This window comes from Mauremys reevesii, linkage group 1, assembly GCF_016161935.1.
Source record: "Mauremys reevesii isolate NIE-2019 linkage group 1, ASM1616193v1, whole genome shotgun sequence".
Taxonomy (NCBI): domain Eukaryota; kingdom Metazoa; phylum Chordata; order Testudines; family Geoemydidae; genus Mauremys; species Mauremys reevesii.
The window spans coordinates 318,825,124-318,851,802 of NC_052623.1; the positions used below are offsets into that span (position 1 = coordinate 318,825,124).

General features: G+C 40.8%; 1 protein-coding gene across 5 annotated transcripts in view; it reads right to left on the reverse strand.

Moving 5' to 3' along the window:
- Positions 1-3,559: 3,559 nt before the first annotated feature.
- IQUB (IQ motif and ubiquitin domain containing) overlaps positions 3,560-26,679 on the reverse strand; it is a 133,454-nt gene continuing 110,334 nt past the window's right edge. For all 5 annotated transcript variants that reach the window (XM_039510513.1, XM_039510499.1, XM_039510506.1 and 2 more), the window contains 4 exons: positions 17,763-18,004; positions 17,023-17,076; positions 8,520-8,757; positions 3,560-4,343 (listed from right to left, as the gene is read on the reverse strand). In XM_039510513.1, coding sequence (XP_039366447.1) covers positions 4,134-4,343; positions 8,520-8,757; positions 17,023-17,076; positions 17,763-18,004 — 744 coding nt within the window. In that variant the 3' untranslated portion in view covers positions 3,560-4,133. The remainder of the gene's footprint in view (positions 4,344-8,519; positions 8,758-17,022; positions 17,077-17,762; positions 18,005-26,679) is intronic.

Sequence of the window (26,679 nt, forward strand, 5' to 3'; positions counted from 1 at the left end):
GAAGACAAGTGGCTGTAATATTTAGCAATGTACTCAGTAGTCAGGTTGCCTTGCCAGTCAAGGCTGATTCCCCATTCTGGCGCTTTAAATGCAGAAGGTGGGGGGCCCGCAAGGATTCCAAATATAAATATTGGCCACTCCAGGCTTGTATTAAACTCCCAAGGTTACAGCTTTACTCTGATCTTGGATGGGTAGATGCTGCCACCCAAGTGTAAAACCCCTTTGAGAACCCAGGATGGTGCACTTGAGAATTCCTTCTTGTGGGGTACCCTCAAGCCCTTTCACCCCCCTCCCTCGCCTCCCGGGAACAGCTGAGAAAGAAAAACAAGGGAAATCAGCTGTTGCCACCTGCTAATTAAATAACATGTGCACAAACCTCTTAGGACACAAAAATCCAATCCTGTTCTTAAAAAAAGGTAAATTTTATTAAAAACAAAAAGAAAGAAAATACCTCTGGAAACTCGGGCTATTGCTAGATTAAAAAAAAACACTTACAAGGATTAAGCATCAAGAATAACTTTCTTGAGGTCCAGCATAAAGGTTACAAGCAAAACAAAAGCATTTGGGGTTAGCACAGAGGAGTCCACAAGCCTTAAAGAAATAAAGAGATAAACCTAATTGTGTCTTCCTAGACATTTCCTGATCTACTAACATATCTGGGATTTTATATGAGTAGTTTCTAGGTATGATACCAATGATTTTTCATACCTGGCCCCAAGTTTCTTACAGCATAATTGCTCTGTGTCTGCTTCTCCCCAAGAAGAACAGACAGACAGACAAAGAGGGAGTCTTATTTCAATTTTAAAAAGTTCTAGCCTTCCCATTGGCTCTTTTGGTCAGGTGCCCATTCACTTCCTTTTACCTATGCATCACAGTGGGACTTTTAACCCTTTACAGGTAAAGCAAGTAGAGAACAGCTACTAAGAGGAATTTTATAGCTAACTGGCTGGCTGGGTCCATAAAAGGGAGTTAACCTCCCCCTTCATTTATCACACCTGGAGAGAAGGCACAATATCTTTATTAATTGTACAAGGATTCAGCTCAGTCTTAATGTGTTCAGGCTTTTGAACACACATTTTGGAAGTGTTTTAAGTGAATTCACAAAAAGGCACTCAATTTGATTTAAGAGCATCAACAGAGGGAACTAGTGTGGAATAGCTCTTGGGCTTTAAAACCAGACCCCAGCTTACTTCACAAGAGCCTCCTCATGTAGACAAGCTACAGCATTAGCATAACAACCTTACATTATCTCCTTTTCATAGTCACTGCAATGCTACAACTTGATAGCTCAAAAGGGAGAATGTTAAGGAACTTACTTGCAGCCAGCTGAGTCAATGCTAAACATAACTGGTACTGTCTACCCGGACTGCAAGGTTGTGTTTAACATTGCGTTAATTCACACAGATCTTCAAGGCTGGCATTCTAACATGACCTAATTTGCTAGTAAAGACTAGCCCTAGACCACCACTTTTCACTGTGATACAACATTGCATAACATTAGATTTTGAAAAACTTTCCAAGGTCACTTGATTTAGGTTATGTCTACATTGTGCACCTTACAAAGGCTGTGATGTTGCAGCCACGCCGTTGTAAGGTGTGTAATGTAGCCACTCTTTGTTGCTGGGAGAGAACCCTCCTGGTGACAGGACAAAACCACCCCAAATAAGGGGTGGTAGATCCATCACCAGGAGAGCATCTCCCACCAAAAATGTGCTGTCCACACCGGCACTTTTTGTCATTAAAACATATGTCATGCAGGGGAGGTTTTTTCACACCCCTGAGCTACGAAAGTTTTAATGACAGAAGTGCAGTGTAGACATGGCCTTAGTCTACTGTTTATTTAGTGTATACTCATCTGGTGTTCTCAGGAGAAGTCTGCTAACAAGACACAATTGATCTAGAGTGATTATGTTGCACCTTCAACCAGGTGCTGACTGGATTTGGTAATGCCGATGTATGTAATGATCCCACAATTTTTCAATATACACTGAAGGTTTTCCAAAGAGATCTGTTTCTGAAACCAAAGAGAGTATCTAGGAATCCTCAGAGATACACACATTTGTGTGAGGGAAAATCCAGTGTTATCCAAGGCCATGTAGACCCAGACCTCATGTCAAGCGGCCAGAGCCGGCCAGACTAGAAAAAAGGGGTAGCGGGGAGGGGCATCGAGGAAGCAGTGGAAAGTACCTAACAATCCCAGACTGAACAAAACAACTTTGTCATATCCCTTGCTGTCAATATGTAACCACATAAAATAGATAAGCAATAACAGGAAAAGCCTAATATGGAATCAATTTACTCTTGCTCCAATCAGTTTTAGCCTTGCAATGTTTTGTAACCAGTTATTAAGAAAATGATGAATGTAACTTGTGTATTAAGATTGTAGTTTTAAGCTTTATAAGGTTGTCTGTAACTAGCTTCGGGGAGGCCGTTTCCATAACGGTTCTCCCCTGTGTGCTGGTAATCAATAAAAGGGCCTCAGGCTGATCTGATTGAAAACACAACGCATGGATCGATTTTTTTCCACATCATTTGTATTTTTCTACAATAAATGGCTTAATATATTTCTGAACAACAGCAAGAAAGATTCCCCTTTTGGAACCCTACAAACAGGTTTTCAATTTTCAACAAATCCTTTTCAGGTCTCTTTTAAGGCTGGAATTTTCAAAGGTGTTTAAGGGAGTTAGCAGCAAAATCCCATTAAAATTGAAATGGAAGTCAGGCACCAAACTCTCCTTGGCTTTTATAAACCCTAGGCTAATTTTTTTCTTCAAATATATCCAAAATATGCTTTTTGTCATGACAGGATTACATTATTTTAATCTCTGTTTCCAATATTCATTTTTAAATATTTCATTCCCATTTAACTTTAGTGTCTAGCAATAATTTAGAAGTTGCATTTTTGCAAAGCTCCTGCCATTTCTGAAGGGTAGTCTGAATAATGTCTTTTTTTTAAAAGATAAACCTTTTCAAAACATGCTTCCACTTCATTTATGTATCTCTACTACTTTCCCAGCTGTTACTCACACTGCCAAAATAAAATACATATGTCAATTGTCATAAAAAACTTTACCTTTTTGCCTCTTGTATAATTAATATCTTTTTTGTGATATTCTTTATACTTAGGGGAAAAAACTTTAAAGGAGACTTGAGAAGTTTCAATAGACAATTTCTCAATAAACATTTTGTTTTTGAAGATTATCTCCAAAATACCAGGGGAATGTCTTTTTTTTTAAAAATAAGCACCCCTCCTCCTCCTCCTCCCCCCAAGAATAATGAATCTGCTGGAAGTTCTTACTGTTCTTTCTAATGGTTGGTTAGAGTCTAGACTGCCATTGGCTTCACCTTAGGCCTCTAAGGGTACGTGTATGGTGGGATAAAAGACCCGTGGCTGGCCTGGGTTAGCTGACTCGAGCTCACGGGTCTTGGGCTACAAGGCTATAAAACTGCAGTGTAGACATTGGGGCTTGGGCTGAGACCCTCCCACCGTGCGGAACCTCAAAGCTTGGGATCCTGCCCAAGCCCGATCATCTACCCAATCATCTACACTGCAACTTTTAGCCCCTCAGCCTGAGCCCCACAAGCCTGAGTCAGCTGACCTGGGCTCTGAGACTCGATGCCAGTGGCTTTTTAATGGCAATGTAGACTAACTCAGACAACTATGAACAAATGGGTAACAGCTGGCAGAATCATCAGTGTTGCCAAGAGTAAGGTTCCCTTTTTCAGGAAGGATTTAATTCTCCAGATTTGTGGAGTTTTACTAAACCTTTCTATTACACTAACTGCTTAGAGTACGTTCACTATAAAGCGTAAAGAACATAAAAATCACACATCACTAATAAGTAAGGATATAATTTAGTCATGGAGGTCACGGATTCCATGATTTTAACAAACCTCTGTGACTTCTTCAGCTTCAGCCCCCCTCCTCCTCTGATGGTGGGCTCAGGCTGTCCATCCCCCCGGCAGTCAGTCCCCGCCCCTTATTTTTGGTAAAAGTCACAGACAGATTGTGTGCTTCTGTGAATGTTTATTTATTGCCTGTGACCTGTCCCTGACTTTTACTAAAAATAACCGTGACAAAAACTTAATCTTACTAATAAGAAACATTTAAGCAATATCAAAACAATCCATTGCTACTCTGTTTGAGGAATTGACAGAGCTTGGCCTTTGGGATCGTCAAATCTACTGTTTGTTGTGAGCTGCATGATCATGTGGATTCCATAGGTCAGGATCCATAATAAAACTATTGACGTTACCAAGCCCATCCAGATTCCAGGAGAGAAGAAAGATGTACAGTCGCTTGCATAGGAAAACAAGTTATTATGAATATTGAAGCCTTGAATCTGAGAACAAGAAAAAAATAGGTGAGCCCAAATGAATTTACACAACAAAATCTACTTTTAAGATCTATATATTCACTACAAAATCCAGGCCTGAAAAACACTGTGCCCTCAATTTCTATTGAAGAGGACTGAGCACTAACTCCTTTTCAGGATGATTTTTCAATTTCTCTTTCCTTCCAGGAAATTTCAGATGCATGAGTTATTTGTTTTACAAAAAGGAAGTTGTGCTTCCAAACTTCAGAGACTTAGGAATATTTTAAAGGTAAAATTCCAAGGGAGGCATGAGACCAATGTAACTTAATAACTGTTTCAGATTTGCCAACATAAATGTTCAAAAATCATGAGTCAGGCTCCCATAATCATGAGGTTGGCTTAAAAATCATGACTTTTTTTAAAATAACACATTTGGGGCTCTTTTTATTTATTTTATTTTATTTCATTTCAGTGTTTGAGCATTAGTGTGTGTTTTTAAGCTTTTTTCCACAACTCTGAAAGCTAGAAACTTACTTGAGGAGTAGGGGAGGGGAAAAAAAAAAGAACTGAGATTCTCACATATTCACATGACTCTGGGAGATGAGTCTTTAAGGAAAACACCAAATACCATGAGACTTGTGATAAAAATCACAAGAATTGGCAACACTGCATATTTTTGTGAGTCAGTTATTTGAATCACCTTTCCCCATCATGCAAATATAAGCAAGAAAGCAGAATTCCAAAGATAGCTAATATATTTTGCTCCTTATATAATTATTTCTGTGTATGTAATTCTGAAATACAAATTTACCATAGAAACAGCAAAATGGACATACAAGCGGACACATCACTACCATTCATTGACCTGCCATGAACTACGGTGTGATTTTGTGGTAGTAACATGGTGGTTGTACTAGAAATACTTAGGTTTTCATATGAAAGAGTGATCTGGATTTCTAGCTAGTAAGAATTAAGTCTTTGTCCCTTTTGTCCATAGGCCTTTTGTGTCCCCAATTCACCAGGGGATAGTAAGGGTGAGCATCCCCCAGAGAAGCCATTTTTGTTTTATTTTTCCCAGGGCTGTATTTATTCATTTGTAATGAATTTGTCCAAATTTATAAAGTAATTGCTTAGTGAAAAGAAATAAAAAAAATATTTCACAGCTCTAGGAGGCAGCTTGAGTTGCAAACCTTTGCAACCCAGATTATCTGTAGCGTTTGGAAATGTGCATGTGCCGTCTCTCAGTCAGTTACTACAATGGCTTAGCCAAAATAATGGTTAGTGCAATTCTGCATGATCTGCAAAACTAGAGCAGATGAGGCGGACTTGGCCCCTGTGGAGATAAAGACGTTTTTGGAGGTACCAGCATACTTGGGCCTCTTTCCAGAATTAAAGACTGTTCTCATTGTTATCATAGTAGTTAACCTGTGAAATCTGACTGCTTTGCACTATATCCAATTGTATGTTTCTGACTCAAGCAGGATTATGGAAAACAAACATTTGGGTTGGGGGGCTGAGTTTGTACACAGCTTTAGTAAGTGATGCATTTGCCAGGGCATTTCATCGTTAAGACACTGTTTAGACATCACACTAAAGCTGGAATGGGAGCCACACAATATGGTTTGAAAGATGGATAGAAAAAAAGCAGATGATACTTCATGTCATTTTGGTTCTCAAAGGATTGAGCTTCTGTGAAACAATACATGCTTGTTACCATTCTTCCAGGACACTCTAGGGTACTAAACAGAGGTATCGATCAGTTTTTACTAGGGCAATTAAATTTGTAGGCGCTACAGCCAGGAAGACTGAATTTTATTGTATGTGGTGGTATTATTCCTTATTCAAACAGGATTATGCTTAGCAAACCTTTAGGTGGGAGCTTTAATTATACATTCTTGAAATGCTATGTTTACTTTTAGGAAACAACTGTAGTTTATTTCAGGTTCCCTTATTGCTTTTCTGATATTTGATCATTACTATGCGGGTGTTGTTGGATCCCAGCTGGCAAATAAAGATGTGACTCCCTGCAGATTTGCCACCTGTGTAGAAGTTAAAAATACATAGATACATAATCCTAGTTAGTTACTTTTATATAAATCTTTCGATAAGGATTCCAGCCCACTGTAGGGTTTAATTCTAGTGTTTCAGTTAGTATTATTGTTATAGGTTTGCCTATTTTGTATTTACTGTTTTTTATTTTTAAAATGAAATTGTATTTTGTGCAGTGCCTTGTACATTTTGAATGGCGTTTCCTAATCATTTGACCTTTAACAAAACCTTAACATAGATTTGTTATGTCGATTGTGATGGGTATCCTCAAGGGCAACATGTAAATGCTGAGGTTTGAAATAGTTTAGTCTTGAAAATCCTAAAATTCCCGGCCTCGGTGTCTTGGGCATTTGCCCTGAGCAGCAAAAGGGGCTACTAACAAGTATGACAGACACTGAAGAAAAATGCAAAGCGTGGATGCAGCTTTCAAAACAACAACAAGCTTTCATTTAGTAGACTATACAGAAAGCACTAAAGGGAAAGGAAGAAGCACTTGGTAAAAAGAACTCAAAATACTAGAACAGTCCACCATTGATCTATACACTGGCGCTGGTACTTCAGCCATCTGTGACTGGTACAGATTAATGACCACATTCTATGCTGGACTCTGGTCTGCAGTCATTGCTCACCTCCCAGAGAACTGTGCTTTTAGTGGAGCTTGAGCACCCTGAACCCTAATCTTATGAAAAGAGCTATACTGGAATCGTCAGAGCTTCACTGGATATCAGAGAGAATACAGTGAGAGGGTGGAGGGGTTCTGGTTGTTCCAGACAAGTCAAACAGTTGCCCAAAGAGTTTGGGAACTAGTAGCCTAGAAACCAAGAGCTGAGAAAACTGCAAGGAGTGTGGCGCATTCACCCGCTTGGGAGCTGGGTCTTCTTCATTCATACAGCCTACTGGGGAACAGCATCTAGTGACCTTCTGAACCAGGGTCTCTGTCGTAGGGGAAGATTTGGGGTTTGCCCAAAAGGAGAAAAAAGAGGGGCCTGAACATTGCTGTGATAATCTGTGCGGAACTCTGGGTGAAGTCATAACCCAGTTGGCGGGGCATTAACCTCATCACACACCTCTGCTGTGGCTATCAAGCCGAGAGTCAAGTTTCACCACATCATAGAAGAGACTGTTGCCATTTGAAGTGGGGTTTTGTTTATGTGTATACGTATAGAGTGCATAGGTTAATATGTCTTTTCATCTGGGTGTAGGAAATAGCATAACGATTGCTTTAGTATATTTTAAAACCTTGCAACTCTTCAGTATATTTGAAACCTGCCAACAAGTTCTCTCCCATTTTTAGCCGTTTCTGAGACAGATAAAGCTGTTTTGTTTGATTTGGTGATTTGTGTGTGCGCCCTTTGAAACAGTTTAGGTCAAGATAAAGCTACTACCCCAGTTAGGGGTATGTTATTTATTAGGGGTCTCTCTGGTAACTGGGTGGGAGCACTCCTCCTCACAGATGGATCTGACATGGGTAAGAGCAGCAACTGGGGAGGAGGTACCATGACAAGAGGGTGAGGCTATTTGGAAGCTCCCTGGCTATAGTCTCCAGTGTTCAGGCTCAGTCCCGGTGTCTCACTAATAGCTGTGATGTCCCTCAAGAGGAAGGGTAATTAGGTTGCAGCCTTAAAGCCAATCCCAGAGTGTTCTGGGGACCTGGTAGGCAAGGGGGTGCTGGTACAGCTTCGCTAGATAGACCAGGGGGAAGGAAGTCTCCTGGAATTACTAATGTCCCATCCCTTCCCACAGCTAGGGACCTACACCCAGCCTGTTCCCCCAAGTAAAGCTGAGAGCAGTGAGAGACGGGTTGCTTCTTGTCTCACCAAGATAACGTAGATTGGGGTCGGGTTCCATTTTATACTATGTCTTCCCCTATCCCCATTACCTTGATTGAGTGTATTACTGTCTATTGTTTTTTTCCCTTTCTGTAGATGACTTTATAGTGATTTGTTTTTTTCAGTTGTTCTCATGTTGTTGTTCAGAAGCTGCCTGCCCCCTCTTTCCCCTGCTCAATAGCACCCATAGTGGGCAAATAGGTTTCTTTTAATGTTTTTTTTAGAGTTGAACTAAAAGTACAGGTGTTAGGAATATATGCTGTTCAACACCTACTCTAGCAAGTAATCATTCCTGGAATTGCTTCTGAAATGGCAGTGTACTCACTTGGAACTCAGAAAGGTAAACATCCCAGTTCTTTGCTTCAGTGTTGGCTGGAATCAGCTTTGCACCATAGAGACTGCTGGTTCCCACCAGCTGACAATGAAATGAATACTCCGCAGGAGCAGAGATGATAGAGACATTAAATCTAGCGACCATTTGGTTGTCATGTGCAATCTCGACAGAATCTAAAGTAAACCATTTTCGAGCAGAGCCTGTATAGAACTTCTGGGTCATTAGAAATCTACAGAGAAGAAAAACAGAATAAATAGAGTCAAACTGACAAGGAAAAAGTTATAATATTCATTGGTGTGCATGCTTAACCCACAGTAGAATCCAACAGGGACCATCACTCAAAGAAGAACAGATGGCAGACGAGATTAATCATCACTAGCTCTTTTCTCAGGAGACTGCAGTTAGTATCTCCTCATACAGGAGGACAGGTCATGAGTGAAGTGACTTTGTGAATCTTGTTTTACCACTTGTTACAGTTTTGTATAATAAGCAATGTTTTTGTAATTTGAATAAGCATTTATTGTTTCATTCTGCAGGGGACTGTTATAGTGCCATATTTCATAAATAAACCAGCAGAAGCTGAAAGATTGTCAGCAGAACTGCAGTATTTTGCAATAAATATTTGTATGGAATTTTTTAAAGAAAAGTATTTTTACGAAGGGTACAGACATGAAAACCACTTTGATTTATCATTGCAACTGTTTCTTGGGCATTTGCATGTTCAAATACCTGAATTTAAACCTGGAGGCACAATTTTATCACTCTAGGTATGTTTAGAACCCCCATCACTAAAATATGAGCACCTTCCAAGTATTCTAAAATAGAAAAATATTGAGATAATATGTGTAACGCCAACAGACCCCGGTCATCAGCAGGCAGGATTGTACCTAGGACCTCTGGAGCTTAGTGCATGAGCCTCTACCACATGAACTAAAAGCTGACTGGCTGTTAGCTGCGGCTGTAGAGCAGACTCATTTTACCTCTCGCTTTAAGTGTTCTCATTGCCACTAGATGGGACAGAACACCACACCCAGAAGGTGTGTGGGTTACGTATTGAAGTTTCCCTCCTTTGGTGGACCTGAATCCTATTGCAAATTTGTACCATGTTGCATTCAGGTATTCCAGTTCTCTCATATTAAATATATTTTCTGTGTCAGCTGAGAGGGTTGCTATTGGAGATTTCACACTCTTCTTCTTATTTTACCATGCCCTCGGTATTTTAATTCTACCTAGTTTAAATTAATTTTGTTTGTCTAGTGCTAGCTGAAGAATTTTTTCAGTAACTTGCAATCACAGTCAGAGTCCTTGGGGTTCTCCCCTGAGGGTGAGTATAAATTTGGGTATTCTAAGCTGTCTACCCACCGGGAGTATTAGATGTGGATTTTGAAAATTTTAGGTGATATTTAGGTGCTGCTGCAATAGGTGCCAAACAAATCTGTAAATACAAGTTACAAAAAAAATCAAAAACAAAAAGCACATTAAAAATAAAATATGTGTAGGTAGTAATTTTTGTAGTAGATAAATAGGTAGCAAGTAAAATGGACACAACATATCAATTGACTAACAAAGATGTTATGGCTGAAGTATCTATCTCAGAGCCAAAAACAGTCCTTAGTTTGAGCAGGAAACACCTTATTATAGTAGAGATTCAGGTAATGAACAGGAATTGAATCTCTTCACAACATTTTTATTATTTGTTATTTGTATTACAGTAGCACCTGGGGTGCCAGTCACAGACCAGGACCCCATTGTGCTAGGTGCTGTACAAGCACAGAACGTTGTGAACTGTTGTAAGTCACTTATCTCAGTGCTGTAATCACTATAAATAGAGTGATTGTCCAATAAGATGCCCCAAAAGATGAAACAGGGCCACAACTTTCAATAAAACACACTATCACTTTAATGCCCATCCCTTTAAACATGCCCATCCCTTTAAACATGGGCAGCAGAAAACATCAGCGAGGAATTAACATCTTTCCTTTTGGTGGTACACAAGGAAACTGTTCATAATGGAAGACGGTGACAGTTTAATACTTGATTCAAGGATTCAATTAATATGGGGATCTAATAATCATTAAAATATGGTTCTACTGGGAAAGTAGTCAACTACCGCTTTTGTCCCTCAGATTTCAGATCAGATTTTCTCAGCGTAAATTTTTCCTAACTGCTAGTCTTGAAAACTCAATCCAGGATCTGAGTGACAAGCTGAGTACTTTTTTCCATGCATCTATCACCTTTAATAACAATCTGCTGGCCAAATTATGCCCCCACATTAACTGCTGTGGACCCTCCTTCAGCCCTAAGTGTCTTTGAACAAATTGGAATTTAGTAAATAAGTCTATTTATGATCTACAAGAAGGAAGAGAACAAGCTTGACACTCATATCCTAGACTGAGTTTTCAGGACTAGCAGTTAGCCTCCGTGGGGCTAAGAGGAGTAAAATGAAATAATACTTTTTCTGTCACTGAAGTGAGAAGATATGATTTTGAATATACACAGACCTTAAGAATTGTTGAGGTAGCATTTGCCATTTTACACATTGTAGCTTTTCAGAGCAAAACCACACTCTGAACTGTAAATAAAATTATCAGGAGAACCATTCTCTTCAGTGGACTTCCTGTCCCTCTTTTCTTGGCTGTCTCAAGATCTTATGAGACTGGAATCTATCTCTTATGCAGTCTTGGAAGCAGGGGCGGCTCTAGGAATCTGGCCGCCCCAAGCAGGGCGGCAGGCAGCTCCGGTGGACCTTCTGCAGTCATGCCTGCGGGAGGTCCATCGGAGCCACGGGACCAGCGGACCTCCCGCAGGCATGACTGCGGAGGGTCCGCTGGTCCCGCGGCTCCGGGGGACCTCTTGCAGACGTGCCTGCGGAGGGTCCGCTGGTCCCGTGGCTCCGGTGGACCTCCCGCAGGCATGACTGCGGAAGGTCTGCCGGAGCCGCCTGCCGGCAAAATGCTGCCCCAAGCGCACGCTTGGCACGCTGGGGTCTGGAGCCGGCCCTGCTTGGAAGAGCAAAAAACTTCTTTTTAACAATGCCCAAATAACCAAGCCCGAGATAATCCCCTGTCATCTGTACTGTATGGTGAAGTTTAAAAGACCTTATGAAATTCTCTAAATTCTGTGGCGGTCACCCCTCTTTCACTTATTGTTCTACCTGAGGCTGTTCAGATAGAGGGCGTCAATGTTTTATTATATTGTTGCATGTTTCTATGAGCTCTTTCCCCATTTTATTAATAGCTCTTAGAGCCCCAGTGGCGGAGAATGTAAGCTTTGTAGTTTAATACCCTTTCTAATTCCATCCTATTTTCTTTTACCTTAGATGGGGCTTGCTACTTTGTTTTCAAGCTGCCATCCAATAATTTCAATTCTGCTTTCAATTATTTACTCTATCCAATTATTTTCTTCCCCTAGATTTCATCTCCTTAGGTCAACTCCTAAAATGTATCCCAAACTAATTTCAGGTGAATTATGTCCTTATCTAAATCATAGTATTTTTAAGGCCAAATTCTGTGCTCAAACATGTGCATGCAACTCCCACTTCACTGGGAGTTACTCACAAGCCTCCAAGGTAGGATTTGGCTCTAGGTTTCATAGTAACCTTTCAAGCACAGGCAGACCCAAGATTGTTCCAAAGAGGAGATCTAAGGACGGTGGAACTTGGGTGGAGGACAGTGGCTCATCCATTCCTGCCAGCTTGTGGGGCTCCTCTGCAGGAACTCCTGGTGCTTGGCTCTTAACAGTATGGGATAAGCATAACTGAGGAGAAGCCATTGTCAATACAATGCCCCCTATGGACCTTCCTGATTCACTGTTTCAAACATTTAAAATGGGGGTTTTGTGCAAGACAATGGGTGTGCAGCCAATTAATCTCCTACGAAGCTGTACTGCTATAGGGGATAGGTCTGGATTCATGTAGCTGTACTATGTTCTACCCATGGATGCTTAAGATCTTTGGGGTTTGCATGTCACAACCCCTTCTATTCAGTGAATCAGAAAGGAAGCCCTTGGAGGGAGACATGGAGGAAATTCTGTTAAGTGAATCTTTTAGGATATCCTGTGGGCTTTCCCCTCTTCCATAGGTTCAACAAAGTGGTTGTCTCATACAGGGCTGTGAACTTGTAGTATAAGTAAAGAACAAGGAAGCCTTAGGGCTTGTCTATACAGTGAGTTAGTGCATGGCAATCCAGGATGTTAATCTACAGCACACTAGCTTGCCACATTCTAACTGGCCACGTTACTGTTAGTGTGCACTGCAAATTCAGGGGATCTAGTGCATGGTAGTAGAGTCCACACAACCAGTTGGTATGTAGCAAACTAGTGCACTGTAGATCCATGTCCTGACTTGCCGTGAACTAACTTGCCATGTAGACAAAGCCTGAGTTCTAATCCTAAATTAGACACTTATTCCATCACCTTGGGGAAGTAATTTAACCTTTCTTTCTAACCTTCCCTATCAGTGAAAAGGACTGATAATAATTACCTCACAGCATGTTCTGAGAAGTGCTTAGTTAATGTCAATAAAGTGTTTGAGGACAACAGATGGTAAGTACAGTATGTATAGTTAAGCGTTCCCATACTTATTAGGAAGGGTTTACATTTGCAATTTAGGATCTGATTAAATAGGAGCATGATCCAAGAGAACCACTGGCAGTATGTCTGCCTCCTTTGTGGCAGGCTCCAAGAACACAAAAACATATTCTAGATTGGGGAAGAAAACATGCTCCTATTTTGGGTGTTCTCCAGACAGCATTAATTTACACTAAAATCTTTCCAGGTTGCTTTACATTTCTTCTTCTCTAGATGAATCTGGGATTCATGGTCATATTAAAGTTATCTCCAAATAATTAATAAAAAGAACAAATTTTAGCAAACAGATGATTACACATAGGTCTGAATAATCCTCATTAAGTCCATATGCATGTATTAATGTCACATTTGATTTTATTCACTGCCATTGAAATCTGAGATTAACTTTTCACATTCCAGAGTCTTCTGTTTCTATATTAGCATTCCCCTTGTTTGGGATTTACTGTTGTGGGGTCTAACAAAACTGCCTCCTCCCCGAAAAACAGTCTTTAAAAACTTTAATTCTCTTCACTTAAATTAATTTTCCATCTTACCAACATAATATCAATCCAGGTACATCTTTTAAGTTCTTTAAGATTTATAGTATTTTGCAGGAATCTTCACCCCCTATATATTCTAGGAAACATGGTTATGCTGGGGGATTGAATGAAACCTTGTTGAAGTTGATGGGTTTGACTCTTGCCCTTCATTCAGGATAACTGTAAGAAACAGTTAGGCACCTATATGGAATAAAATAGCTGATACAATAGGAACCACCACCTAAAATACAGGCCACGTGCAAGGCTAGTCAGAAACTGAGCTATGTGGGTGGAAGATAAATGCAAATTCAGAGGACTGGGTATTGTTTTGGGTGGAGAGGTGTGCGTGTGTGAGGGCTACGGAGAGGGTGTCTGCACTTGTACATGCAAGAAGCTGCCAAAGACTAGGCAGACAGAAGTGGCAGAAACAACACAGAAGCACACAGAAAAGGGTAGCACCACAAACAGTCAAAGAAGTGTTTGTAGCACGATCCCGAGAAAAAAACGAGAAAGGTTTTGGGCAAAGTGCTGGCTTGAAAGTGATTTGGAACTGAGAGCAAAGAAACTGTCTCCTGTTGTTTGCTTTTCATTGTGTTCAGGGAAACAGCCCTTTGTACATTCCTTGTAAATAAATAGGATTGAATCAAAGAAAAACCTGATTCCATCATTAATTTCTCTTCCTAACACAAACAACCTGCAAGACCTCATATGCTGGGTAATCACTTGGGTGAAAAAGAGGAAAAACTTTAATTCCAATAATCTCCCCTGTGCTATATTCCCCCTGACAAACATCTGGCTTTCTTAACAAAACATGTCATATTATTACTATCAACTATCACCTCTACATGATGACTGCACACTTCTCTCTATATCCTGACTTTCCCCCTCCTTTTAAGCTCACATCTCTGACTGCCTCTATGACACATCTCCTTCGGGATGTGTCTCTGCCAACCTGAATTTAACATGTCAAAAATGGAATTCAACATATCTTCCAAAATGTCTCCACTTTCCCCCTTCTCTGTAACCCTTGGCAAAACCCCAATTCACCCAGGCTTAGAATTTGCTGCCATTTTCTTCTCTATTTCCACTTCCAAAAACCTTGCTCAACCCTGATAATCTCCTACCTTAACTACAGCAAGATTCTTCTCTTTGACTTCCCTAACCTCTTCCTAGTCTTCCTCTGTCCATCTTCAACCCATCCAAAACAACTGCAAAAATCACCTGTCTTGTCTGCTGCTCCAGACACTTTTGATCCTTTCCAATTTACATTCAATTTAAACACCTTGTCTGTAAGTCACTGTACAATCTAGCTCCTGCATACTCCTCTGCTCTCATCTCTCTTTGCAACCCCAAGCTATAGAACTCTATGGGAATTAGAGAATCATAGAAATTTGGCTTCGAAGGACCCTCAAGAGGTCATCTAGTTCATCCCCCGGATTCTGAGGCAGGACCACATATACCTAGACCATCCTTGACAGGTGTTTGTCTAACCTAGTCTTAACCTCCCATAATGGGGATTCCACAACATCCCTAACTATCCTTATAGTTATGAAAAATGTTCTAATATCTAACCTAAAATCTTCCTTGCATCAGATTAAGTTGATTATTTCTTGTCCTACCTGCTGTTGCCATGGAGAATGACTGATCACTATCCTCTTTGTAACAGCTGTAACATATTTGAAGACTTATCGGATCCTCTCTTGGTCTTCTCCTCTGAAGACTAAACTCACCCAGTTTTTCTCATGGGTCACATTATCTAAACCTTTTACCACAGTGGTGTCCAAACTTTTTCTCTGGCACCTCCCTTTACTAGTAATGGAATGTGTCCATGCCCCTCCCCTGGGCTTAGCTGTGGCTGGGACAGGGGCTGCAGGCAGGAGGCAGGAGTTGTGGACAGGAGCAGGAGCCAGCGGCTGGAAGCAGGGGTAGGGGCCAGGGCTGGGAGCCGAAGCGGCGCTCCCTCCCTGTCCTAGGGTTGCCAGGTGTCCGGTTTTCACCTGGAACACCCAGTCGAAAAGGGACTTGGGTGGCTCCAATCAGCACCGCTGACTGGGCCATTAAAAGTACTGTTGCTGTAGGGCTGGCAGGCTCCCTACATAGCTCCCTGGAAGCAGCCGGCATGTCTGGCTCCTAGGTGGAGAGGCAGCCAGGAGGGCTCTGTGCGCTGCCCCGGCCCTGAGCACCGGCTTTCTGTTTTCTGTGATTTATGAAATAATGACCCATTGAAAGATCTTTTTAACTCATTAGAAAGGCTTGTTCAAACAGGTGTTCTTACAGATAACTGGGTTAGAAATCCCTCTAAGTTTATCAGTCAGGCAAACTAAGGTACCAAAGAAGAAATTTCATAAGTAAATTAGGTAAAATGAGATATTAAAAACAAACAAACAAAACCAACCAACTACATAGCAAAATCAATTGTGGGAAAGTAACTTTTCCCTCCCCACAAAGGAACTTCTTTGTCTCACATCCTGTAAAAGGTAAGAGGTTTTAGGAGTTAGACTGGGAATGCGCAAACTGCCAACATTCCACTTCTTACAGAAGAAGAGACTGGGGTGCCATCTTTTCATCATTCATAAAAGGTGGTAAAATACACTTTCTTTCTGTATTCTGTATAGCGCTGTATTAATCTTTGACTAATAATCTGGTTAAATAATGCCAACTGAGCCAGTTATTTGAAATCATGAATAATTATTAAATTTAAATATGCAACAGCAGTCACCCACTCACAGAAGATGTTCAGCACTTTGCAGCACTGGGCCATTACTGACTTCTTTTGTTTCATTTTGCAAAACACTGAATACACTGATAGTGCTCACTGAATAATAAGACTGCAATCACGGCGATGGATATGAACTACTGTTTAGATATTAGACTTACTTACACATCACTATCCCTACTATATTTATTCTGGCTTGTGGAATAGTCCTACAATGGATATGATTAAGTTGATGATTCATAAACCCAAGATCAGCATGGGAAATGGGTACACTTTTGACACTGCTAGCAGTAGGAGAGTTCATGTGCCAATGTCCTATGAACATAATTGTTTTGCTACACTTTTTTTTAATTAAGAGAAGACCTTATCTGTGGACATCTAAAAGGTTTACAGATCTTTAAAGTTACATGTGCATCCTACACTATATATAAGAGTCTAGCCTATTGGTTCATGAATCTTCCATGCATTGTAAAAAGAGCCAGCATAGAGAAACAAAAATTGGTTAACTTATAACATTTTTGAAAGATATCAAAATACCTCTACGACCCATTGTAGACTTATTCCAGAACAGAAATAGTGAATAAAAAATTTTCACTTGATCCTCTTCTGTTTATGTCCTAATTTACAGATACTCCTCAAGTAGAAAGGTTTTATGAATAAACTATAAAGATACCTTATTTTTAGGTTGTTGATTCCATCCACTAACCCAGTATAGTTCAATGACAACCTACGAATAAAAAAGTATTTTAAATGTTACAGTGTGTCAGTTTAAATTAGGGCATTGCAACTTAAAATCAAACTCAATTTTCTAAATCAATAGATAACTACAAAGAAATTACACAGCAAAAAGATACAGTAAACAGGACAAATATGACAAACATTTCAAGCAGAAATGCTTCATCTCCCTCCAGCAGGTGTTTTAAAAGAATGGAAAATAGAGAATGCAATGACAAGAGACCTTGTTCCATGAACATACTCACAGCCGGATTAATACCATGTATTGGCACGGCTTCACTGTTGGGAAATCTTACAATGAAACTGTTGTCTCACTAATGCTAGTGGAGGTTTCAGTAGTTGTAGAAGAGAGACAAGATGCTAACAGAAGCTGAGAAACAGCAGCTCAGAGGCACTGAGGAAAGTAAAGATAACAATTCTAGCCAAAACTCATTTTAACTGTACTCTCATAAGCAAACAAGGAAAAACAATAAAAGGAAAACAGTCATAAAAAACAGAAACCAAGATTAAATGATTCCTGTGGTGTTGCCTCTGTCATTTTCCTACAAGAAAATGAAACTTGAGGTATTTTATCCACGGTGTTTTATTAAATTAATATTAGCCTGTTGAAATTGCACTACTTCTGATTAGCTGTTAGAATCACATGCATTTTGTGGTATGGATCTTTGTCTGACTCACGTTGCATTGGCGTCTGAACAAAGAGATGAACTGAAGTCCACCTTACGGGACACAAATGTTAAATTTGTCAAATCTGCATGAACTGATTTGTTGGCTGTGAGGCTGAAATTACTGGCATAAAAAAGGATGCATGTGCTGGTTCCATTGGTCACATTCAGTGGATAGTATGCATCTGTCACTTGCGCTTCAGTGGCCATGAGTCGCCGTCTTGATTCCAACACTACATTGGGTCTTCTGGGAATCTGGGATAACAGCACATTAACAATTAAATTACTAAACAAAAAGAAAATTGGGACTGGTACACATAACTTTTCAGCTCTATATTTTCAGCTCAAACTGAATCCAGCTCAGGATTGCAATCACCAACAGTTATTAATATCTTATGGCTCTTCACCAAACTCATTTCATATAGACCACTGGTCTTAGTCCAGTTTCCAGTGGGCAGGTATCCTCATCACAAAACCAGTCCCACTAACACTAGCTGGGCAACCTTGTTACAGTCTTAGCAATAGAAGACTACATGGATATGGAGCCTATCCTGTCTTTTCACCTCTCCAGGTGGCTTTTCCAGGTCAGTGCTGAATTTCCAGCACAGTGGCTGGGCATTGTGGGGAAGTTTGTGCTGTCACTGTCCATTGCTATACCTGATGTGGGTAAAGAGAGGACTCCATTCTCAGGCACTGCTGATTGAGAATGTTTCATGAATCCTAGTTCACACTAAGGAAACTTTTAAAATAAAGATAAACAACAACTGATGAAAGGGTGCAAAGAAAAAACCCAACATACTGAAAAAAGAAGAATGGCTACATTCTATGGTCTCCACCAGCCTTGGAATAGTAGTGTCCTTAGTGCTATTACCTGAGAGAATTAATTGATTTTTTTAAAATGTTGATATAAGTTCATTTTTTTCTCTTATTGAACGGCAAACAAATTTCAGTTAGCCAGGCTGAAGAGTTGGGTTTTTCTGTTTTGTTTTTTGGCATGCCATTAGTTTAAAAATTACTTAAATTTTATATTTTTTATTTTAAAAACGGGCTACTAAATCATTGGGGATTAGGCTCCTCTGATGTTTTTTAGAAAAACAATTTTTTAAATGGCCAGGGGGGCAAGATGTTGAGGTTTGAAAGTATATAGGTTTACTGCACATGCACAGCACTAGCTCCTTAGCAGGAGGCTTCCCAGAATTCCATTTGCTAGATAATATATTCTAATACGTGTGCAATAGACGTCCCGGGTGAAATCTTGGCAAAGTTTCCATTGACTTAAATGGGGCAATGATTTCACTGCTTGTTTTTAGGCACTCAGACAATACTCTACATCGGCGGTTCTCAAACTGTGGGTGGAGACCCCAAAGTGGGTTGCGGCCCCATTTTGATATGGTCGCCAAGGCTGGCTTAGACGTGCTGGGACCCAGAGTCAAAGCCCAAGAGCTTCAGCCCTAGGCAGCAGGACTAAGGTTACAGGCCCCCTGCCTGGGGTTGAAGCCCTTGGGCTTTGGCTTTGCCCCCCCAGCCTGAGGTAGTGGGGCTTTGGCTTTGCCCCTCCCCCAGGCCATCAGGGCTTAGGCGGGCTTGGGCTTCAGTCCCCCCTCCTGGGGTCCTGTAGTAATTTTTGTTGTCAGAAGGGGGTCACGCCACAGTGCAATGAAGTTTGAGAACCTCTGCTCTACATGATCCAACTGTGGCTGCAAGCTGTGTCAAATCTCCCTTGTCTTATTAATGCAAAGTTCTTATACAGCCTCTGCACTTCTAACAGGTGGTGTCTATGCTGGTGCCACATATGAAAGTATGAAGCAAAAAATTAGGGGTGTGGCAGGGACTACGGGATCTCTATTTATGTGGATCCATTAGTTGAGAACCCTTCCAAAAGGAGTGTCAAAGGACGATGGCCATTACTACAGCATATTGGTTGGAATAGAGGTTTCATTATAGCCTTACAACCTGTCTGTAGACTGTAGCCTCAGAGAACTCTGTCTCCCTAAGTTCCTGCTTAGTTCCCTGCAAATAAATTAATACACCCCAAACTGGGGGGAAAAAGAGTTAAGGAGCAGTCCTGGGCACAGGTGACTTCACCCCACCAGCCCTGTTGCTCCAGCTGGAGGAGGAGCTTAAAAGAGAGCCAGGCCATCTGAAAAAGGGGCAGACAGGAGAGACCTATCTTGGGAATCCCTCAGTAATGGTACAGCAGGAGTCCTGGCTGCAAGGGAGAGGGCCTACTGGAGTGAGTAGCCTTTCCCTAGGACTAGGGAACCCTTCACTCCAACTTCTGATGGATTATTTATGGGGCTTTGATCACACCTTGGACAGGGAAAGTACGTGGTAGGAAGTGGCCCAGGGAGGCACTCCGGGGTGTTTGCTGTCACTGCCTCTTGTAAGCCCCGGGGTCAGAGCCCTGTGGACAGGGAGGGTCTGAGCTCCTCTACCACCTTTCGTGAAGTGGGCACAAACCCCTTCAGAAATACGGGGGGATAGAGACACTGTAAGCTTTGAGTCAAGGGTGCAACACCCACAGTGGATGGAGGTGGGTTAAAGACACTTTCTTTTTGGACTACATATATTTTGTTGGACTTTGTTACTATGGAAAGGGAAAATCAATTGGCGACCTGGGCAGAGGGCTGAATCGCTACCTGAAGGGGGGACTGCTAGAGCTGGGATTCAGTGACCTAATCACCAGGAAGCAGTGGTAAGCCCAACCCCATCACAATTGGCTTTGTGCAGGGAGAGGATTATTTTACCCAGTACACACAAGCATAATGGGCTAAATTAAAAAGCTTTGACTAAATTAATCTAAATCATGCCCTCAATGTTATCTGTTCCCTCCCTCCTCATCTTAATACAGAGTACTGTAACTCGGATCCTTTTTGATCAGAGCAGCTAGTTTAGGACCATGGGGAAGTTGCAGTTCGAAGTAGAAATTGCAGGAGCCTGGTATTCTTTGATGTATTGTTTATTCCTTGTTTATTTACAAGGAATGTACAAACTCCCACTCCTCTGAATGCAGGAGGAACCAAGAACAAAAAGAGCAGTTTCTAAGTTTACAGCCCAAGGCCTTGTTAGCCAACAGATCCAAAAGCTCACTGTCTAGCTTTTCCCAGCATCACGTTGTGCTTACCTGTTAGTTCTTGGGGTTCTTGCTTTTTGCCTCTGCCTCCCTCTCCATTTCTGTGTTTTCTGCCCTCTCTCTCACTCAGACACACATACCTGGTCATATGTTCAGTGGAACCTCCCACCCTGTCCACATGGCGATAGCTTCTAAACAGACACTATTAGGCCTTATTTTAGGTTCAGCCCCTTCCGTGTTTCTTAAAACTATCTTAAGTGAAGGGTGCATTAACCAGGGCCGGCTTTAAGTGCGGGGTCCAATTTGAACAGTTTCAATGGGGCCCCAGCAGGGATGACAAAAACAAACAAACAAACAAAAATGTAAAAAAAAAAACACGTGGGGCTTGTACTCACCGGGTGGTGCTCCGAGTCTTCGGAGGCACTTCGGCAGCGGGTCCTTCGCTCGCTCCGGATCTTCAGCAGGCCTGAAGGACCCGCTGCTGAAGACCTGGAGCGAGCGAAGGACCCGCCGCCAAATTGCCGCTGAAGACCCGGAGTGCCGCCAGGTGAATAAAAATTAAAGAGGCGCCTCTAGCCAGGGAAGGGATTCTCGCTGGGCGCGGGGCCCCCTTAGGCGCGGGGCCCGATTCGGGGGAATTGGTGGAATAGGGCTAAACCCGCCCCTGGCATTAACACATCAGTTTGAATGAGGTTTTTTATCTCATCCCATAACATTTCTCCCAGCTCATAATAATGTATTAAACCACATATTTTAAATGAAGAAATATGTTTCCCCTAAAGAGGAGAATATTACAGAAGAAAATATTCAGTTTTAATATAAAACTTTGAATCTATCCCTAGGCCCCTCCCCCCAAAATGTAAAATTATTTTATTTTTGTATTGAGAAAAAGATCTGAAGACTAAATTGGATTTTGTCTAACAATTGACTGTACATTATGGGAGGATGGGCCCAGCATATCACCTAAAGAGGGGTTTTTAAACCACTTGCTAATAACTGAAAACAAGACTATAGGAGACAATGACTAAGCTATGGGGATTAGTTGAGTATGTCTGAAAAAAATATAAGTGATACATTCTCAGCAGACTAAAGCTTTATTTCCACTGCTGTACTGCCAATACTTTAACCAGGGGGTCTCAGAGAGATTTTTCCCTTTATCCTCTGAAAAAGCCCATAGATCAAAGGTGCATTTGCCTGCAGAATCTATCAGTTTGTTTCCCTATCTCATGCCCAAGAAAGGAGGCAACATCATTTGGCAAACAAAAGTCTTTTAAATGCACTTTGCTGGAACGCTTACACTTTGTTGTTGAAAATAGAGACAATATATTGATAGTATAGCACAGCATTCAAGTGTTTGTGCTATTTAAAGGAGGGCAGAACAAATAACTTTTAGGGAAACCTGGAGGTGCCCTGTCTCGGGAAGGACTCAAAAATATCTACTCTTATGTAATATTTTTATGAGTCCCAGGGATAAGTCATCTGTGGCAGGAATGATTTAGCAGGACAGAAAGAGGGAATTAATTCCTTCACTAGCAAGAAAATCAACCCAACCTTTCCTTCAAGTTGATGCTGGAATTTTAAACAAAGGGTCCCTCCAGAAAATCACTACCTATTTCTATTTCAAACATGCATTTATTGTTCCTTTGTTTTTTAATTTTAGGATCTATACTCTGCTGCAACAAACATGTTTCTCTGGTTACAATCATCCTACCCAAATCTATACATTTAATGATAACTACAAACAACAAAATCCTTACTTGGAAAATTGGTTAAGATTATATTGTATTCTCTTAAATGAAATTTAGTCTCCATGTTCTAAATCTTTAAAGGATATTATTTTTTTTTTACCCTTTATCTTTCTATTGGGCTTATCAATAACAATTCTGATCTCACATGCCCAGTGAACCATCACTGTAGCTGACTGAACAAGGCACATAATGAAAGGGATGCACTTTGCATTGTCTTAGATCAAAATTAGGCTGACCTGGTAGAACTGAGTGTGGACTGAAAGTAAGAAAGGACCCAATTCTTTCCTTTGATCTGCATTGTTTGACTCCTAATTCAGAATAATCTGTGGTTTTTTTAAAGGAAGAAAGAGCCTCCATGGAAAACATTTGACCCACTGACATTCCTCTCTCCTTCAGAATGGAGCAGATCCTCACATCCACATAACTGGTATTTTTCTGGTGGCACTCCCAAAACAGTGTGGTTCATAGAGCTAGGGCAATGGGGTCCTGGTCTATGATTAGGGCTCCTATGCACGGTGGTGCTACAAATAAATAATCAAAACGGAGATTTGGGGCCAAAATGATTATATTACGCTTATTGTACATGTGCAAGAGAATACAACAGAATGGAAATTGCTTATAATAAATGTAAAGAGAAGTACAAAAATAGTGGGGAAATAGTTATATAAGAAGATTCCAGGATTGTCACTGTGTGTGTCATTTTTTAAAGTCCAAAATGTCTGAGTCAGTAAGGAGCAATGGAAACAGCTGGTGAAGGGTTCTTTTGCTTCAGAATATCAGCAGGTTGAATCATCACCGGGATTCACAGTCTGTTACCATACAATTTTTAAATTCTCAGCCATTTGACTTTACAAATTACACCTGTGCAGTTTACAGCTGCAGTTAGTCATATCTAATACCATGTGCCAAGAGTTGTAGACCATTATGATCTCAGAGATAACCAATTACTACCCTAAGCAGCAGTTTCGTTTGGTTATCTGAGGGAGACTGCGCAGATCAAGGATTACTTGGCTCAACGGCAATGCCCAAGCAACAGCACAGGCTTTCAGCCACTAGTACAATAAACAGTTGTAACAGGATAAAAATTCTCCACTGTATCTAAGGATGGGGTTTTTCTGGGTATTTGTCCAAAAGGCAATACTACTTTTTCTTCCCCGAAAATAAAAGTTTCTCCATATTCTTTTTTCTTTGGATGTTTTATGGCCCACATAATTATGGCAATGAGAAAAGGTCCTGGTGGCACAGGAAAGAGTATGACACAAATGAAGAAATGGCTTCTAAAGTGAGAGTTAACAACGGACTGGTCCTTTCATTGTTCATCCTCTGGATTAGATTTTGGCCACCTCTCTGAGTAAGCTGCCCTGCCATACCCCGGGAACTTCTGCACAAGGGCTGACCAGAATTCCAATGGGAAATTTAGTCCCTTCTCCCTCTCCCAGCAGTACGCACTACAATACTGTATTTATTCATTAATTTATTTAACCATTTAGAATCCAGAAAAGTATTTAATTGTAATAGTCTATAAGAGCCATAACTTAAGGTTGAGACTTCTCAAAGCTAAAGAGGGGATTTAGTCCTACAGAGTTCCCCTGGAAATTAATAGAACTTGTGTGGTTAAATCCCAGAATCAGCTTGAAAATCATAACTGGAGATCTTCTAGTTTGTGCAGGTTATAAAAAAGAGATATTGTGGGTCTGAGAATAAATGCATCCTAAATGATCTGCACTCATGTGTGTTATCAGACCCAAGGTTGATACCAGAATGCAGTCTCCTCAAATAGGGGCAGAAATATTCTATTTTCCTTCTGAACTAAGCCTCTGGAATGTAGGCAGCATTAGAAGTAGCCAAAAGGCTATTTTGTAGGAATGCAGGCTAGGGAGAAACATGTATTGTGTATGGATTTAGGTCACTTTAGAAATTCAGGCTTTAGAAAATCAAGGCAAAAGTGTATTGCACAATTTGCCTAAGTTGTTTCGACTTTGGGGCCAAATCCTAGTCCTTACTCAGGCAACACTTGCAATGGCTTCAATGGGTGCTTTGCCTGAGTGAAGACTGGAATTTTTAGCCCTAATTACCATTGTGTGAGGAATACAACCCTCCCACCCACCATCTCCAATTATAGTGTACTGATGTTTTCTGTGTCCAGTGAAGTAATAACTAGAGATCCAGTTCTGAATTAGACAACCAGAAAGAAGTACCTGGTTAAAACCCCACATAATTAAATCCTCTGTATGACTCATGTACTGTATAGTTTAAATACTGACAATGCTTGGCAGAAGTGTGCACTTGGAAATTCCATCTGCAATGATACACACACACAGTCACCAGAATACAGTGGTGTGTAGGAATTCACTGACACATGGCACTTTTATGAGTGCAAGGATCCTCAGAAGAGGAAACTTTGTACCAAAGAATGAATGAACTCATGCTTCACGCAGCAATCTGTGTGGATCTGTGACCCAGCTGCACATTGTAGGGCAGTAGAATTGAGTGCATTCACCAGAAGAAGGAGAGAGAATTGAGGCAACAATCCTATTTACAAGTGCACAGCAGGAAATGTGTTTTAAAAATAGGATTTGCTGAAATTGGAATGGGCACTTTAGCTCCTCACACAGATGAAATGAAACTTTCAGAAAATGTACTGCTTCTGAAAGTGCACTCTTCACATTCATAGATGCTTGAAGCACAGATGGTAATAAATCATTAGAAGGTTACTTGCTAGCATTGTGAAGTGGATCATACGTACTTTATTTCATATCTGTGTAAAGCAGCTTCTAATAACTGCAATTGCAATGAATTCATGTCACTTCGCCTTGCAGACTCTCAGGATGAAGCAGTTCTACCTCTTTCCTCATCCTTACCTAACACTCTCATCACACTCTATCCTGCTCTGTTCTTCCTATATAAGTTTAGATGAGTCACTAAGGGCAAAAAATGTGGTCTTCTTAAGCAGATATCTTGGATATATAAAGGAGAAGTGTGTGCATACACCTGCAAAGAAGCAGGGAAGAATGTAGACCTAGTATTCCCTTAACCACTAGTCAAGAGGCCTGGCTAATGCTTGCTTCAGTGCTCCAAGAAGACATGGGCAGATCACCTGCTGACCTTATCATATTTCCAGTCCCCACGCCCCACCCCGACCCCAAACACATACACTCCCAGGAACGAACAAAACGGCTCAGGGACCTTTGCTCAGAATCGATTCTGCTCCCATGCTCCTAGGACCCTCACATTATTAAGGCTAGAATTTTGATTTTAGCACCTAAGTTTTGTCAACCAGAAATAGGTGTAACAATACAGGGATATGAGGCAATGGCTGTAAAGCACTTTGAGATCTTCAAGATGGAAAAATGCAAGTAATGATATGGTGGCTGTTTAGTGGCCTGTGTGAAATGAGTTTGGAGTGTCAGCCCACTTCTCTACAGATTGGTGTGCACATCACAGAAACTTCTTGGGTGCAAGGGTTCACCCCAGTAGATCTTTTTGCAGAATGGGGCCTCTGAGATTTCTTTACAATAGCTTGCAACAAACTGCAGAATTCCCCTCCACTTTTTGAAGAAAAATTGTGACGTTTCCTGTTATTTTCTCCCTACAATATTCAGTTTTGCAAAAAGACTGAAGGCGTAAATCTCAGTTATCCTATACAGTTTAGTCATAAGTTTATTACATCAGAATTTTGCAACTGACTTTAATGGAACCAGGATTGGACCCTCCCAAAAAAAAAAAAAAAAAAAAAAAAAAGCTTGCTTGGAGGAACTGAATAATGTTAAAGATGCATTTTGTGAGGGGGCTGTTTTTTCCTATATTTCCCAATTTAAATTGCATTTGGGACAAACAGAACAAACAAATGTAAACTATTCCACTCAAAACAATTAGTGTTTTGGTTTACTATCAGATTTTTAAACTAATATTTATGGGTTTAATTGTTTTTTTAAGATATTGCAGTGGAAAACCAAACTGCTGTTGAAAGGAGTATTTAAACAACATATATTGGTCAATAGGTGTTCATTGTTGCCACTTTTTAAACAGTGAGAATAATTAACCATTGGAACAATTTACCAAGGGTCATGGTGGATTCTCCATCACTGACCATTTTTAAATGAAGATTG